The sequence below is a fragment of the Carassius gibelio genome, chromosome B25, assembly GCF_023724105.1.
Source record: "Carassius gibelio isolate Cgi1373 ecotype wild population from Czech Republic chromosome B25, carGib1.2-hapl.c, whole genome shotgun sequence".
Taxonomy (NCBI): domain Eukaryota; kingdom Metazoa; phylum Chordata; class Actinopteri; order Cypriniformes; family Cyprinidae; genus Carassius; species Carassius gibelio.
The window spans coordinates 21138131-21153224 of NC_068420.1; the positions used below are offsets into that span (position 1 = coordinate 21138131).

The 15094-nt window shown below is 37.4% G+C and overlaps 1 protein-coding gene across 1 annotated transcript; it reads right to left on the reverse strand.

Moving 5' to 3' along the window:
- Positions 1–5637: 5637 nt before the first annotated feature.
- Positions 5638–14714, reverse strand: LOC128014359 (piggyBac transposable element-derived protein 4-like). The gene is made up of 4 exons (XM_052597927.1): positions 14590–14714; positions 14049–14129; positions 12940–13905; positions 5638–6607 (listed from the first exon to the last, which is right to left on the reverse strand). Exons 1-4 carry the CDS (start codon positions 14706–14708, stop codon positions 6007–6009), a joined length of 1767 nt encoding a protein of 588 aa, XP_052453887.1. The 5' UTR covers positions 14709–14714; the 3' UTR covers positions 5638–6006.
- Positions 14715–15094: the final 380 nt, after the last annotated feature.

Sequence of the window (15094 nt, forward strand, 5' to 3'; positions counted from 1 at the left end):
CAGACACTTTTATCCAAAGCGACTTACAGTGCATTCAGGCTATCAATTTTTACCTATCATGTGTTCACGGGGAATCAAACCCCCAACCTTGCGCTTGCTTGCTTGCTACTGCAATGCTCTACCAAAAAAAAAAAAATGGTTTTAGCGATGTTAGACTTTTGTTTTAACTTTGTTTTATACATTTTATTAACCTACTTATTTATTATAAATTGTAAGACTCACCTCAGAAAAGCCAATTCTCCTGTCAGAGACAGTTGAAGTGAAAAGTGCCTCAAATAAACGCCCTGTCCTCCTGATACTGTATCTGCGGCAGATGAGATTGTGTAGCCAGTCTGTGTCATTATTTCACGTTCATAACCCCTTACGAAATAGAAAGTTTCAGAACACTTTTCTTCTCAAAACTGTGCGCGCGGTGCGTCAGTTCTGGAAGCGCGCACCTGTATGTCACGTCACTATATATTGAAAGCATGTCCATATTCTGACTTGGTGAAAAGAAACACATTTTATCTTTAAGGAACGTTTAATCTTGTGTCTGAAGTTTAATTTCACTTTTTAAATAGCACTATACTATAAAGAACATACAAAAAAATATGGTAATGAAATTACGTGCATAAGACGTTGTAGTTACGTTGCCAGTAAGTCATGAAGTTACAAATATATTACCAATAGAGGACCTATCTGGGACGTTCTTGGTTATCTGGTCACGTTGGAAGGACGTACTGACGACGTTGTGAGTTGGTAATGGCTGCATCCAAAAACTTAGGCAGGTGACTTGATGCCTTGCGGTCTAATCAGGCAATGACTTTGCAGGCAGCATTTAATTTCGGACAGGCTTCTGAGGCAGTGTAATGGTTTAATGATCGACAGCAAAATATAGAGAGCTTTGGTGATAACTAAGTGGATATTTAATTACTGCAATATTAATTCATCGCTAGAATTTACATAAAAAGTGGAAAACATTCAGAAACATACATTTACACACAAACTGACCACTGACCGCAACTTTCAGACGCCATCTTTATTTTTTGGCTTATCTGTCACATAATGGAACGCACAGGATTTTGGGATATCAAAGGCAGCGAATTATACATCTATGCTGCCTTCAAAAAACGCACAGACGAAGGCATCTCAGAAGAAAGGAAATTAAGCTGACATTGATTTCAGACGTGCCTTGATGCCTGCCTACCTTGGAATGCGACCTCCGAAGGCAGCATTTTTCAGTTTTCGGATGCAGCCAATGTGATGGTAATACAATTACCGGCATGCGGCGTCGTAGTTACGTTGTCAATTGGTAAGTCATGGAATTACCAAAAATTACCAATACGTTACGTAACTGTTACGTTGTGTGTTAGCAGGGTGTTTGCTTGTGACAAAATCTGATTTGGCTTTATTAAAATGTGTGCATTATCGCATTCAATATATAAAACAAAAAATAAAGTTGTTCAGATGAACAAAGCACAAGGTTTTCTTGCATAATTAGCATTGTAATTGTTTGGTCAGACAGTTCGTATATTATATATTCACATTCATAAATCAGGGATTAAACATCAAAAGGTAGTTCTGTATGCTAAATATGAAAACAAGCGTATGTGCACAGTACCTATAACTGCGCTTTGTATTTTGAGAGATTGACATGCTAATTGCCAACTGACCCGGTTTACTCATTCATTCTAAAGAGTTTTAGAGCATGTGTGAGGATAACCAGCTACGGCTGAACTCATAAGCATATAACATATCATTTCGAGTGAAAAAAAATAAGAGAAAACACAAAAAAAGTCAAAGGTACAAGACCTATACATATTTTCATTTAATTTTATTTTATATAGAGAATATGCAGTAATAGCAGTTCTTTCAGTTATTAATCGTGTAAAAAAAAATAGTGTTTTATATAGTTCTTGTGTATTGATTTTTATATTTATCATCGTGTATTTTATATATTGTGTGCATGTGTGAAAGGGGTTAACGAAAATGTCAGCAACATGGTGCAGTGCTTTGTACCTGACTGCAATAACCGCTCAGTCATCAACACGTGTCGTTGCCATTACACAAATGTTCAGTAAATGCACAAAAAGGTATGCCTAGGCTAAATATTTTTTTGGAAGTGGCATTATAAAATGCTTGATATGACTCTACCATATGAAGTCTACAGTAGCCTAGAGTGGACAATAATGCTAATTAATGTAACCTCCCTGCAAAACTCACCAAAACTTTGTAGGTCTTGTCCCTCTTGCTGGCCCTTACAAAACCCACAAGCTGACCCTCGGACACACTACACTCAACTACATGACATGATCTTAAGTGGTTTTCACTCCTTTAAACACTTTTGTTTTTCTCCATGCAAAAAGCCATCATGGCAGCCAATGAGATCATGATTGTTTTTACCGTGCAAAAATCTTCAGTCTTCACAGACCTTCGTGGGGTTTAACCAGACGGTTACACGAGCTCCACCAATCAGATGCATCACTGTGGGATTGTTCAGGATTGTGGGTAACCTGAGCTGCTTATAACGCCGCGCTGCTGTGGAGGGAGGAATTTCAGTGAACGAGAACGATTCGTTCACCTAAAATATTCGTTCAAAAAGAAAGATTTAAAGATTATAACAACTAATTTCAAAAGATTGTGGAAGTAGATTACATTTTTTGCTGTCAGTTTTTGTAGATTATTTTTATTTTGTAATTTTTTTTGCCATTTCTTTATCCATCCCTAATACATTTTCAGTGACACCCTCTTTAAGTCTCTTTATATGATCTGTAAGTAATCAAGCAGAAATAAACCATAATTTAAATTATTTATCTCCCTCTAGACAACAGACATCTTATCACACAGACATGCTACAGCTCTATGGGGACTCCTCTTGTACCTCAGAGAGTGTGATGCTATATCAAAGTCTTGCCTGGTAAGTTTTTAGCTTTTGTCTATGTCATATTTCCATTGATCACTGTTATTTTATGAAATGTGTGGATATATTTACTAATTGTGCTGACTTGGTTTCCATGTGGTTTGTTTTCATCAAGTATTTACATCAGGTCAGCACATACTGTGCTTGTGGCAAGCAGTACAATACACAGTCCTCTGTGGGGACTACCGCTTTTACTGTTGTATTGTCTTTAAGTTTTGAACATTCGCCGGTTCCCTCCTTCTCCTTCCTGGGATTCAGCTCCAGTGCAACACCCTTAAAGGATCAGGGAAGGGGAAATCAGAAAGTGGTAAATGTTCAAACGAAACTTTAATCATATAAAATGAACAAACACAAAATAAAATTAAAACAGCAGCCCCTCACGGACGACTTAAATAAAAAAAAAAACACACACACACACATACATAAAACATAACGTAAATAGTCCAGGCCTGGCCTTCACTCGTCATGCACTGTCGCCGCTCCTCCTTTTATATACCCGGACCTCCTTCAATGCAACACGAGACAGGTGCGCCTTGCATGTGAGCTTGTTCCCACCGCCTCTTTGCCTTGTCCTGGTTGCCACAGTGCCATGTTTTGTTTGCAAAATTGATTTTTTATTTTTATTTTTTTATTTTGTACATATGAGTATGAGTAAGAGGAGTGAAACTGGGCATCCTTGAAGTCATGGAGGACGATATCTAACATACAAAATAAAGAAATGCCTTAACTACAGCATCATCCAGGAGGAAACGGGTCATGGAGGACCTACCTGACTTTCCTACTGCTTTCATGGTACTCTTTGGACTTCTCTATGCGCTGAACATTGAGTATTCAAAAGGAATAAAATACACATTTGAGGCAGTGCAGAACATCTTTGTGGGATTGGGAGAAAAGTGCACCAACAGAGTTCAGTCCCTGAATAATAAACTACTTACTGTATAGGGAATTTAAGATGCTTTTAGTGTTGGTTGGTACATTTGGCATAATGATGGTGTTTGTTAGGATGTTACTGTATATTGTGTAATGGTGAATTTTTTTTTTTTTTAAGATTTATAGTTTTGATTTCTCTAAAAGTAAAATGCTTATTAGTTTACTTGATATGATATTTTTTATTTCATTTGATAATTAAATGTTTCATTTTAGGTGACTCATTGCTTTGTCAATGGATGGTCTTTTAAAGTTGGAAAGTTTGTGTTTCCCATATGGGTAGCACTTTATTTTACAGTCCTGTTCCTCATGTACATAATATGTACTTATTATAGTAATTACAATAACTATGTAATAGCTATGTACTAACCCTGAACCTACCCCTAAACCTAACCCTACACCGTGTAGTTACCTTGTATTACCAGAACTTTCTTAGATAAATACACTGTAGGTACACTATTAGTACATGTTAGTACACGTACTGTAAAATAAAGTGCAACCCCCATATGTTCATTGGCAGGGTTTGTAAAACTGTTTTACTGTATTGGAGTATTTCAATTTGCAGTGTTGCAAATTACAATTACACAATAGGCCTTCAACAAGAATAAATGTTTTGTTTTTACATTTACTCCCTGTTTTCAGTTTTTGACTTGGGCAATGTTTCCAATCGTAACAATATTTCTTAGTACCAATTTCCAATAGAATTTTTTTGTTCACTCAACTTTTGATATTAAGTTGAATTGGCTCGACTTAAAAAGGTTTGTTAGAAAACAATTGCACCTATCCACAAATCTAACAATCCTAAATTAACCCAATTAAATATTTAGTGTATGACTAACAACTTAATTTCAGTCAGTATAACTGTTTTTTTTTTTTTTTTTTACAAAAGTTGAGTGAACAAGAAAAAGCTTAGGGAAATTACTAACGTACCATGTCAACATTTTATAATGTAACATACGAACAAACATTTATCCCAAAGGTCTAGTTTTGGGGAACTTTTGATTCATGTTGACTGCTTCTTCAGTGCAAACTAAATATGTTTGTAAATAGTTGCTTAGGTGCAAATGTTTAGAAAATGATTTATGGATATTGATGCCCCATCAACAGACACAAAGCGTGTCTCTGTTGGCCTATATATCTGTTAACTGACAACTTTATAGATAAAAATCAATTAAACAGAAAACTATAGATAATAGATGATATTCACTTAAATTCAGATTCTGGCAAATTATCAATGCTTGTACTACAAGGCTTCAGTTCTGCGTTTGACACTGTCTATCATAACATACTTCTACAGAGACTGGAAAACTGGGTCTGGCTTTCTGGGATGTTACTCAGATGTTTCAGGTCATACTTAGAAGGGAGAGGTTATTATGTGAGTTTAGGAGAGCATAAGTCTAAGTGGATGTCTATTTCATGCGGAGTTCCACAAGGCTCAATTCTTGCACCGCTCTTGTTTAGCCTGTATGCGCTCCCACTAAGTCAAATAATGTGAAACTAAATGTGTTTGTAAATAGTTGCTTAAGTGCAAATGTTTAGAAAGTGATTCATGGATATTGATGCCCCATCAACAGACACAAAGCGTGTCTCTATTGGCCTATATATCTGTTAACTGACCATCACTTATGCATGCACTATAGTATGTTACCTTGGAAAATCAACTATTCACACTTTTCTAAGAAAATGCCTTCACGTGCACGTCATACAAGAGCACATCTATCTATCTATCTATCTATCTATCTATCTATCTATCTATCTATCTATCTATCTATCTATCTATCTATCTATCTATCTGGGGGATGGTGTTAGCACAGTGGATAAGTAAATGTAATCTATCTATCTATTGAATTGTGGGTTTCTTTATTTTATTTTACTTACAACATATTGCATGACAATACAAAATAAAAATAATTTGGGAACCATGACAATGAAAGTAGTCTCTTCTTCTCAAACAAAGCTAAATTTATTTGATCAAAAATACAGTACGATATAAATACATTAATGTAGTGAAGTACTATAAATGCCATATATTTTCAGCAGCCATATATCTAGTCTTCTCTCTGATTATCCTTCAGAAATCAACTCAATTTGTTTCAAAAAGCTGAAAATTATTTCCACAAAAAAAATAAAAAAATAAAAATAAAAATAACCAGGAAAAACTATGATTTATTTTAACACAATCACAGACTTGTGTGCCATTCCAGGAAACAGTTTCTCTTCAACTGAAGACACAAATAAACGTCACAAGCCTGGCATTTCCAAGGTGTTTGTGACCTCTTTCCATGCACTGCTTTGCAATGCACACAGATCCGGCGACCGACAGTAGCGTTTCTTCTGACGTCAGAAGTCAGCTCAGCTCCTGGGATTGGCACATGTTCTGTGCTGGACTGTTTTGGTGCTGCTTTCTGTGACATGCCACAGAGCTCTGCAATAAGCTCCTCCATGAACTCTTTGCGAGTCATGTTGCCGTGCAGCTCTTTGTGCAATATGAAAGCATTGTTGGCGGCAATGTCCAAGAAGTGTAGAAAGACTTTTCTGTACCATTTCATGGTTTTGTGCTGTGCAGCGTAGTATTGCAGAAGCTGATTGGACAGGTCAACACCCCCCATGTGCTGGCTGTATGCAGTCACAGGTGCAGGACATGGAACAGACTTTGTATGTTTTGCTTTGATGTTTCTTTTCACATGGCCTCCTGTAGAGGCAGCATGTATGGTGGAACAAACAGACACCACTTGCGTGTCCATCCACTTCACACACACAAGAGGCCCGTCCCGAATCCACCTGATGGATCCCCTGCTGGAGCATCTGCTCAGTGAATTAGCTGCAGTCTTTGGGAAGCCCTTCCTCTGCTCCCTGTACGTCCCACAAGCACCAAACTTCAGAGTAAACAAGTCTGTGAAGAGCTTTGGACTGGTGTAGAAATCATCCATGTACACATGGTACCCAGAGCCCAAAACTTTACGGTCCAGGAGAGACATCACAGCATCATATGAAAGCCCATGGTCGGCAGGAAAACTATTCTTGCCTGTGTAGACGGAGAAGTCCACAATATATCCATTTGATGAGTCTGAAAGGTCAAAAAACTTGAATCCCAACTTTGTCGGCTTGACTTTTGTGCACCGTCTCATTCCTGTCTTTGCTCTGCATGCCACCAATCTCTCCTTCACAGCTAGATTTCTTCTAGGATGATAGAAGGCTTTGCACGCAAGACGAATCGTGTCCATGAGGGGTTTGTTTTAACAGACGGTCATGTTGGTCTGTGCCCCTCTTTCTGTCGTTTTCCTCGTCTGCGTCTGGGTGACTCATGTGTACATTCCAGGAAATGGTGCGGTATCTGTCCCTTGACATAACTGTGGCGGGGAAAGGCAGAGAGAAAGGACTGTTGTGCCGCCAGTAGTCAGCGATGGAGCTCATCTTCAGCACAGACATGTAGAATATCAGTCCGATGTAGCAATACAGCTCATCAACACCGACATCTGTCCATTTGTACTTGTGACCCTTTCCCATTGCCCTGGCAGCCTGAGCATTTGTGTTGTGGCACAGGTTTTCCACGGCGCTCTCTGTGAAAAACTGTTTGAAAAGACTCATGGGAGAGTGTGATTCAGCAGCAGACAACTGTGGTCCTGGTTCCCGAGCAGGCAGGAATCTCAGAGTCTGAGGAACCTGGTCAACATCAGTCTCTGCTTTCCATGAAAGAGTCCTGGCTCTCTTTGCAGCAGACATCTGGTCACTGTCACTCTCACATCTGTTTAAAACAAAGAAAGAAATAATCAAGAGGAGCAATTTACAAATGTGTATCCATTATGTGAACATTTCTACATCGGACAGTAGACTATACAAGCACAATTAAACTGTCAGAGGTAAAATGACGGGTAAATATCGACTTAAATGTTAAGATTCTCAACTGAGTTGAAAGCTGAAAGACGCTTGTGTGTCGCCCTTGTGTGATGTGCACTTGAAGGCATTTTCCTAGAAAATAAGGAAATAGTTTGTAAATATTTATTGTCAAAGGTAACATACTATAGTGCATGCATAAGTTATGGTCAATTAACAGATATATAGGCCAATAGAGACATCCTTTTTGTCTGTTGATGGGGCATTAATATCCACAAAACACTTTCAAAACATCTGCACCTAAGCAACTATTTACAAACATACTTAGTTTCCGCTATAAAGGGCGGTCAACACAAATCAAAAGTTAGATATAGTCTAAACATTGATTTTATCTAATGGTACATTACAAAACGTTCACATTGGTACAACATTTACAGTTAGATATAATGAAGAAAAGGACTATGTATTTCAGTCATGGGCTAACTTACTGATTTTAATCTGGCAATAGGTCTTAAACAGTGTTACAATCATGCCCTAACTAATAATAAGGTATATTTGACTCTAGTTTCTAATCAAAGTCAGAATAAATGACTTACTCTTTAGAAATTGGGTTCTCTGCAGCATCACAGCGCTCCTCGAAATACAGGAGTTCATCATCAAAGTCTTCCTCTTCTTCTGAGGGAAAAGTGCTTTCTTCTTCGCTTTCTGTCATCATCTGGAGAGCTTCCTCATGTGCCATCGTGATTAAAAAGTGAACAAGCTGAACTGTACTGCCACTTTTATAGTAGTGATGAGGGGCGTTAACCATATGACTGCATCATATCATTAGCATATGAATAGAGCTCAGTTTGTTGTGTGTGTGTGTTTGTGTGTGTGTGCAGATCAAGATAAAACATTACAGAGACCCGTCATCAAACTTTGCCTTTTGTAAACATAACTGTATTACTTTTCTTAGATTTTGTATTCTTCTACCCCTTTGCAAGCCTCACAAAGTGTTTTTAAAGACTTTCTTAAACAAATCATATGATGCTGTTTTTAAAGATCATTATTTTGTTTATTTAGTGTAACAGAATATGTTGGCATGCTTTAACCTGTTTAATCCCAATTTTTTTCCAGACATGAAAATATCCAAATAATGTGTCATCGGTAACTCTTTGAAATAATTATAATAATACTATTTGTTTTTTTCATTATATTTTTGGAAAAGTGTTTGAAAAATGTGTTTATTGTCTGTGACAATTGGTAATGTGTCTACTGAATTAACATATATTTTTGCAGTCATAAAAATTGTTATATATATCTTAGTTCAGCTATTTTAAACTCTTTTATTACATACTAGGGCTACTATTATGCATTATAAATACATAAATAAATATATGAATAAATAAACACTATGCAACATTGATAGAAATACTGAGATATAACATAAACAATTCACCAACACACCATTTCAAAATGGATACTTTTATGTAAAATATAACATCACGCTTTTATGTTAATGCTTAGAGTATTACAACATCATCAATGTACATTATTTGTAACATCTGCATTTTAATTTTAGTGAAATATTTTGTCATTTTATTGTCATTTTCACTAAGAACTGTAATTGGATTTATATACACTGTTCACTCTTATCCCAGCGGTCACTTATTGTGGGTTTTAGTTAAATGTGAGCCAAAATCGTCACAATTAAAAGAACCAAAGACTTACTTTACTTCAGTCAGTGTGCATTTAATTTAATACATAAGTTTCACAATTTGAGTTGAATTACTGAAATAAATTAACTTTTCCTCTACAGTCTAATTTATTGAGAAGCACCTGTAAATATCTGGCTGTATACAAGAGAAATTAAACTGTAAGATGTAAAATGAGTGTTAATGTGAACTCGTTAAGACCCTCTTGTATGACGTGCATGTGAAGGCATTTTCTTAGAAAAGTGTGAATAGTTGATTTTCCAATGTAACATACTATAGTGCAGGCATAAGTGATGGTCAGTTAACAGATATATAGGCCAATAGAGACATGCTTTGTGTCTGTTGATGGGGCATCAATATCCATAAACCACTTTCTAAACATTTGCACCTAAGCAACTATTTACAAACACATTTAGTTTCCGCTGAAGAAGCAGTCAACATGAATCAAAAGTTCCCCAAAACTAGACCTTTGGGATAAATGTTTGTTGGTATGTTACATTATAAAATATTGACATGGTACGTTAGACAGCTCGATGATGAAGTGACAGACAATATAATATTGTACCTCAGAGAGTGTGATGCTATATCAAAGTCTTGCCTGGTAAGTTTTTAGCTTTTGTCTATGTCATATTTCCATTGATCACTGTTATTTTATGAAATGTGTGGATATATTTACTAATTGTGCTGACTTGGTTTCCATGTGGTTTGTTTTCATCAAGTATTTACATCAGGTCAGCACATACTGTGCTTGTGGCAAGCAGTACAATACACGGTCCTCTGTGGGGACTACCGCTTTTACTGTTGTATTGTCTTTAAGTTTTGAACATTCGCCGGTTCCCTCCTCCTCCTTCCTGGGATTCAGCTCCAGTGCAACACCGTTAAAGGATCAGGGAAGGGGAAATCAGAAAGTGGCAAATGTTCAAACGAAACTTTAATCATATAAAATGAACAAACACAAAATAAAATTAAAACAGCAGCCCCTCACGGACGACTTAAATAAAAAAAAAACACACACACACACATACATAAAACATAACGTAAATAGTCCAGGCCTGGCCTTCACTCGTCATGCACTGTCGCCGCTCCTCCTTTTATATACCCGGACCTCCTTCAGTGCAACACGAGACAGGTGCGCCTTGCATGTGAGCTTGTTCCCACCGCCTCTTAGCCTTGTCCTGCTTGCCACAGTGCCATGTTTTGTTTGCAAAATTGATTTTTTATTTTTATTTTTTTATTTTGTACATATGAGTATGAGTAAGAGGAGTGAAACTGGGCATCCTTGAAGTCATGGAGGACGATATCTAACATACAAAATAAAGAAATGCCTTAACTACAGCATCATCCAGGAGGAAACGGGTCATGGAGGACCTACCTGACTTTCCTACTGCTTTCATGGTACTCTTTGGACTTCTCTATGCGCTGAACACTGAGTATTCAAAAGGAATAAAATACACATTTGAGGCAGTGCAGAACATCTTTGTGGGATTGGGAGAAAAGTGCACCAACAGAGTTCAGTCCCTGAATAATAAACTACTTACTGTATAGGGAATTTAAGATGCTTTTAGTGTTGGTGGGTACATTTGGCATAATGATGGTGTTTGTTAGGATGTTACTGTATATTGTGTAATGGTGAAATTATTTATTTTTAAGATTTATAGTTTTGATTTCTCTAAAAGTAAAATGCTTATTAGTTTACTTGATATGATATTTTTATTTCATTTGATAATTAAATGTTTCATTTTAGGTGACTCATTGCTTTGTCGATGAATGCTCTTTTAAATTTGGAAAGTTTGTGTTCCCCATAATGTTCATTGGCAGGGTTTGTAAAACTGTTTTACTGTATTGGAGTATTTCAATTTGCAGTGTTGCAAATTACAATTACACAATAGGCCTTCAACAAGAATAAATGTTTTGTTTTTACATTTACTCCCTGTTTTCAGTTTTTGACTTGGGCAATGTTTCCAGTCGTAACAATATTTCTTAGTACCAATTTCCAATAGATTTTTTTGTTCACTCAACTTTTGATATTAAGTTGAATTGGCTCGACTTAAAAAGGTTTGTTAGAAAACAATTGCACCTATCCACAAAACTAACAATCTTAAATTAACCCAATTAAATATTTAGTGTATGACTAACAACTTAATTTCAGTCAGTATAACTGTTTTTTTTTTTTTTTTTTTTTTTACAAAAGTTGAGTGAACAAGAAAAAGCTTAGGGAAATTACTAACGTACCATGTCAACATTTTATAATGTAACATACGAACAAACATTTATCCCAAAGGTCTAGTTTTGGGGAACTTTTGATTCATGTTGACTGCTTCTTCAGCGGAAACTAAATGTGTTTGTAAATAGTTGCTTAGGTGCAAATGTTTAGAAAATGATTTATGGATATTGATGCCCCATCAACAGACACAAAGCGTGTCTCTATTGGCCTATATATCTGTTAACTGACCATCACTTATGCCTGCACTATAGTAGGTTACCTTGGAAAATCAACTATTCACACTTTTCACGTCATACAAGAGCACATCTATCTATCTATCTATCTATCTATCTATCTATCTATCTATCTATCTATCTATCTATCTGGGGGATGGTGTTAGCACAGTGGATAAGTAAATGTAATCTATCTATCTATTGAATTGTGGGTTTCTTTATTTTTTTTTACTTACAACATATTGCATGACAATACAAAATAAAAATAATTTGGGAAACATTACAATGAAAGTAGTCTCTTCTTCTCAAACAAAGCTGAATTTATTTGATCAAAAATACAGTACGATATAAATACATTAATGTAGTGAAGTACTGTAAATGCCATATATTTTCAGCAGCCATATATCTAGTCTTCTCTCTGATTATCCTTCAGAAATCAACTCAATTTGTTTCAAAAAGCTGAAAATTATTTCCTCGAGAAAAAAAAAAAAAAAAAAAAAAAAAAAAAAACAATAACCAGGGAAAAACTATGATTTATTTTAACACAATCACAGACTTTTGTGCCATTCCAGGAAACAGTTTCTCTTCAACTGAAGACAAAAATAAACGTCACAAGCCTGGCATTTCCAAGGTGTTTGTGACCTCTTTCCATGCACTGCTTTGCAATGCACACAGATCCGGCGACCGACAGTAGCGTTTCCTCTGACGTCAGAAGTCAGCTCAGCTCCTGGGATTGGCACATGTTCTGTGCTGGACTGTTTTGGTGCTGCTTTCTGTGACACGCCACAGAGCTCTGCAATAAGCTCCTCCATGAACTCTTTGCGAGTCATGTTGTCGTGCAGCTCTTTGTGCAATATGAAAGCATTGTTGGCGGCAATGTCCAAGAAGTGTAGAAAGACTTTTCTGTACCATTTCATGGTTTTGTGCTGTGCAGCGTAGTATTGCAGAAGCTGATTGGACAGGTCAACACCCCCCATGTGCTGGCTGTATGCAGTCACAGGTGCAGGACATGGAAAAGACTTTGTATGTTGTGCTTTGATGTTTCTTTTCACATGGCCTCCTGTATAGGCAGCATGTATGGTGGAACAAACAGACACCACTTGCGTGTCCATCCACTTCACACACACAAGAGGCCCGTCCCGAATCCACCTGATGGATCCCCTGCTGGAGCTTCTGCTCAGTGAATTAGCTGCAGTCTTCGGGAAGTCCTTCCTCTGCTCCCTGTACGTCCCACAAGCACCAAACTTCAGAGTAAACAAGTCTGTGAAGAGCTTTGGACTGGTGTAGAAATCATCCATGTACACATGGTACCCAGAGCCCAAAACTTTACGGTCCAGGAGAGACATCACAGCATCATATGAAAGCCCACGGTCGGCAGGAAAACTATTCTTGCCTGTGTAGACGGAGAAGTCCACAATATATCCATTTGATGAGTCTGAAAGGTCAAAAAACTTGAATCCCAACTTTGTCGGCTTGACTTTTGTGCACCGTCTCATTCCTGTCTTTGCTCTGCATGCCACCAATCTCTCCTTCACAGCTAGATTTCTTCTAGGATGATAGAAGGCTTTGCACGCAAGACGAATCGTGTCCATGAGGGGTTTGATCCTGAACAGACGGTCATGTTGGTCTGTGCCCCTCTTTCTGTCGTTTTCCTCGTCTGCGTCTGGGTGACTCATGTGTACATTCCAGGAAATGGTGCGGTATCTGTCCCTTGACATAACTGTGGCGGGGAAAGGCAGAGAGAAAGGACTGTTGTGCCGCCAGTAGTCAGCGATGGAGCTCATCTTCAGCACAGACATGTAGAATATGAGTCCGATGTAGCGATACAGCTCATCAACACTGACATCTGTCCATTTGTACTTGTGACCCTTTGACATTGCCCTGGCAGCCTGAGCATTTGTGTTGTGGCACAGGTTTTCCACGGCGCTCTCTGTGAAAAACAGTTTGAAAAGACTCATGGGAGAGTGTGAGTCAGCAGCAGACAACTGTGGTCCTGGTTCCCGAGCAGGCAGGAATCTCAGAGTCTGAGGAACCTGGTCAACATCAGTCTCTGCTTTCCATGAAAGAGTCCTGGCTCTCTTTGCAGCAGACATCTGGTCACTGTCACTCTCACATCTGTTTAAAACAAAGAAAGAAATAATCAAGAGGAGCAATTTACAAATGTGTATCCATTATGTGAACATTTCTACATCGGACAGTAGACTATACAAGCACAATTAAACTGTCAGAGGTAAAATGACGGGTAAATATCCACTTACATGTTAAGATTCTCAACTGAGTTGAAAGCTGAAAGACGCTTGTGTGTCGCCCTTGTGTGATGTGCACTTGAAGGCATTTTCCTAGAAAATAAAGAATTAGTTTGTAAACATTTTTTTGTCAAAGGTAACGTACTATAGTGCATGCATAAGTTATGGCCAATTAACAGATATAGGCCAAAAGAGACATCCTTTTTGTCTGTTGATGGGGCATTAATATCCATAAAACACTTTCAAAACATCTGCACCTAAGCAACTATTTACAAACATACTTAGTTTCCGCTATAAAGGGCGGTCAACACAAATCAAAAGTTAGATATAGTCTAAACATTGATTTTATCTAATGGTACATTACAAAACGTTCACATTGGTACAACATTTACAGTTAGATATAATGAAGAAAAGGACTATGTATTTCAGTCATGGGCTAACTTACTGATTTTAATCTGGCAATAGGTCTTAAACAGTGTTACAATCATGCCCTAACTAATAATAAGGTATATTTGACTCTAGTTACTAATCAAAGTCAGAATAAATGACTTACTCTTTAGAAATTGGGTTCTCTGCAGCATCACAGCGCTCCTCGAAATACAGGAGTTCATCATCAAAGTCTTCCTCTTCTTCTGAGGGAAAAGTGCTTTCTTCTTCGCTGTCTGTGGTCATCTGAAGAGCTTCCTCATGTGCCATCATGATTAAAAAGTGAACAAGCTGAACTGTACTGCCACTTTTATAGTAGTGATGAGGGGCGTTAACCATATGACTGCATCATATCATTAGCATATGAATAGAGCTCAGTTCGTGTGTGTGTGTGTGTGTGTGTGTGTGTGTGTGTGCAGATCAAGATAAAACATTACAGAGACCCGTCATCAAACTTTGCCTTTTGTAAACATAACTGTATTACTTTTCTTAGATGTTGTATTCTTCTACCCCTTTGCAAGCCTCACAAAGTGTTTTTAAAGACTTTCTTAAACAAATCATATGATGCTGTTTTTAAAGATCATTAGTTTGTTTATTTAGTGTAACAGAATATGTTGGCATGCTTTAACCTG

What these genes read in the sequence shown, in the direction of transcription:
- LOC128014359 (XM_052597927.1), bottom strand. Translation starts at nt 14,708, where the DNA reads ATGACCACAGACAGCGAAGAAGAAAGCACTTTTCCCTCAGAAGAAGAG. An exon ending in GAGAACCCAATTTCTAAAGA is followed by an intron (nt 14,130 to 14,589) that starts GTAAGTCATTTA and finishes TTTATTTTCTAG; the next exon opens with GAAAATGCCTTCAAGTGCAC. An exon ending in TCAGTTGAGAATCTTAACAT is followed by an intron (nt 13,906 to 14,048) that starts GTAAGTGGATAT and finishes TGTTTTAAACAG; the next exon opens with ATGTGAGAGTGACAGTGACC.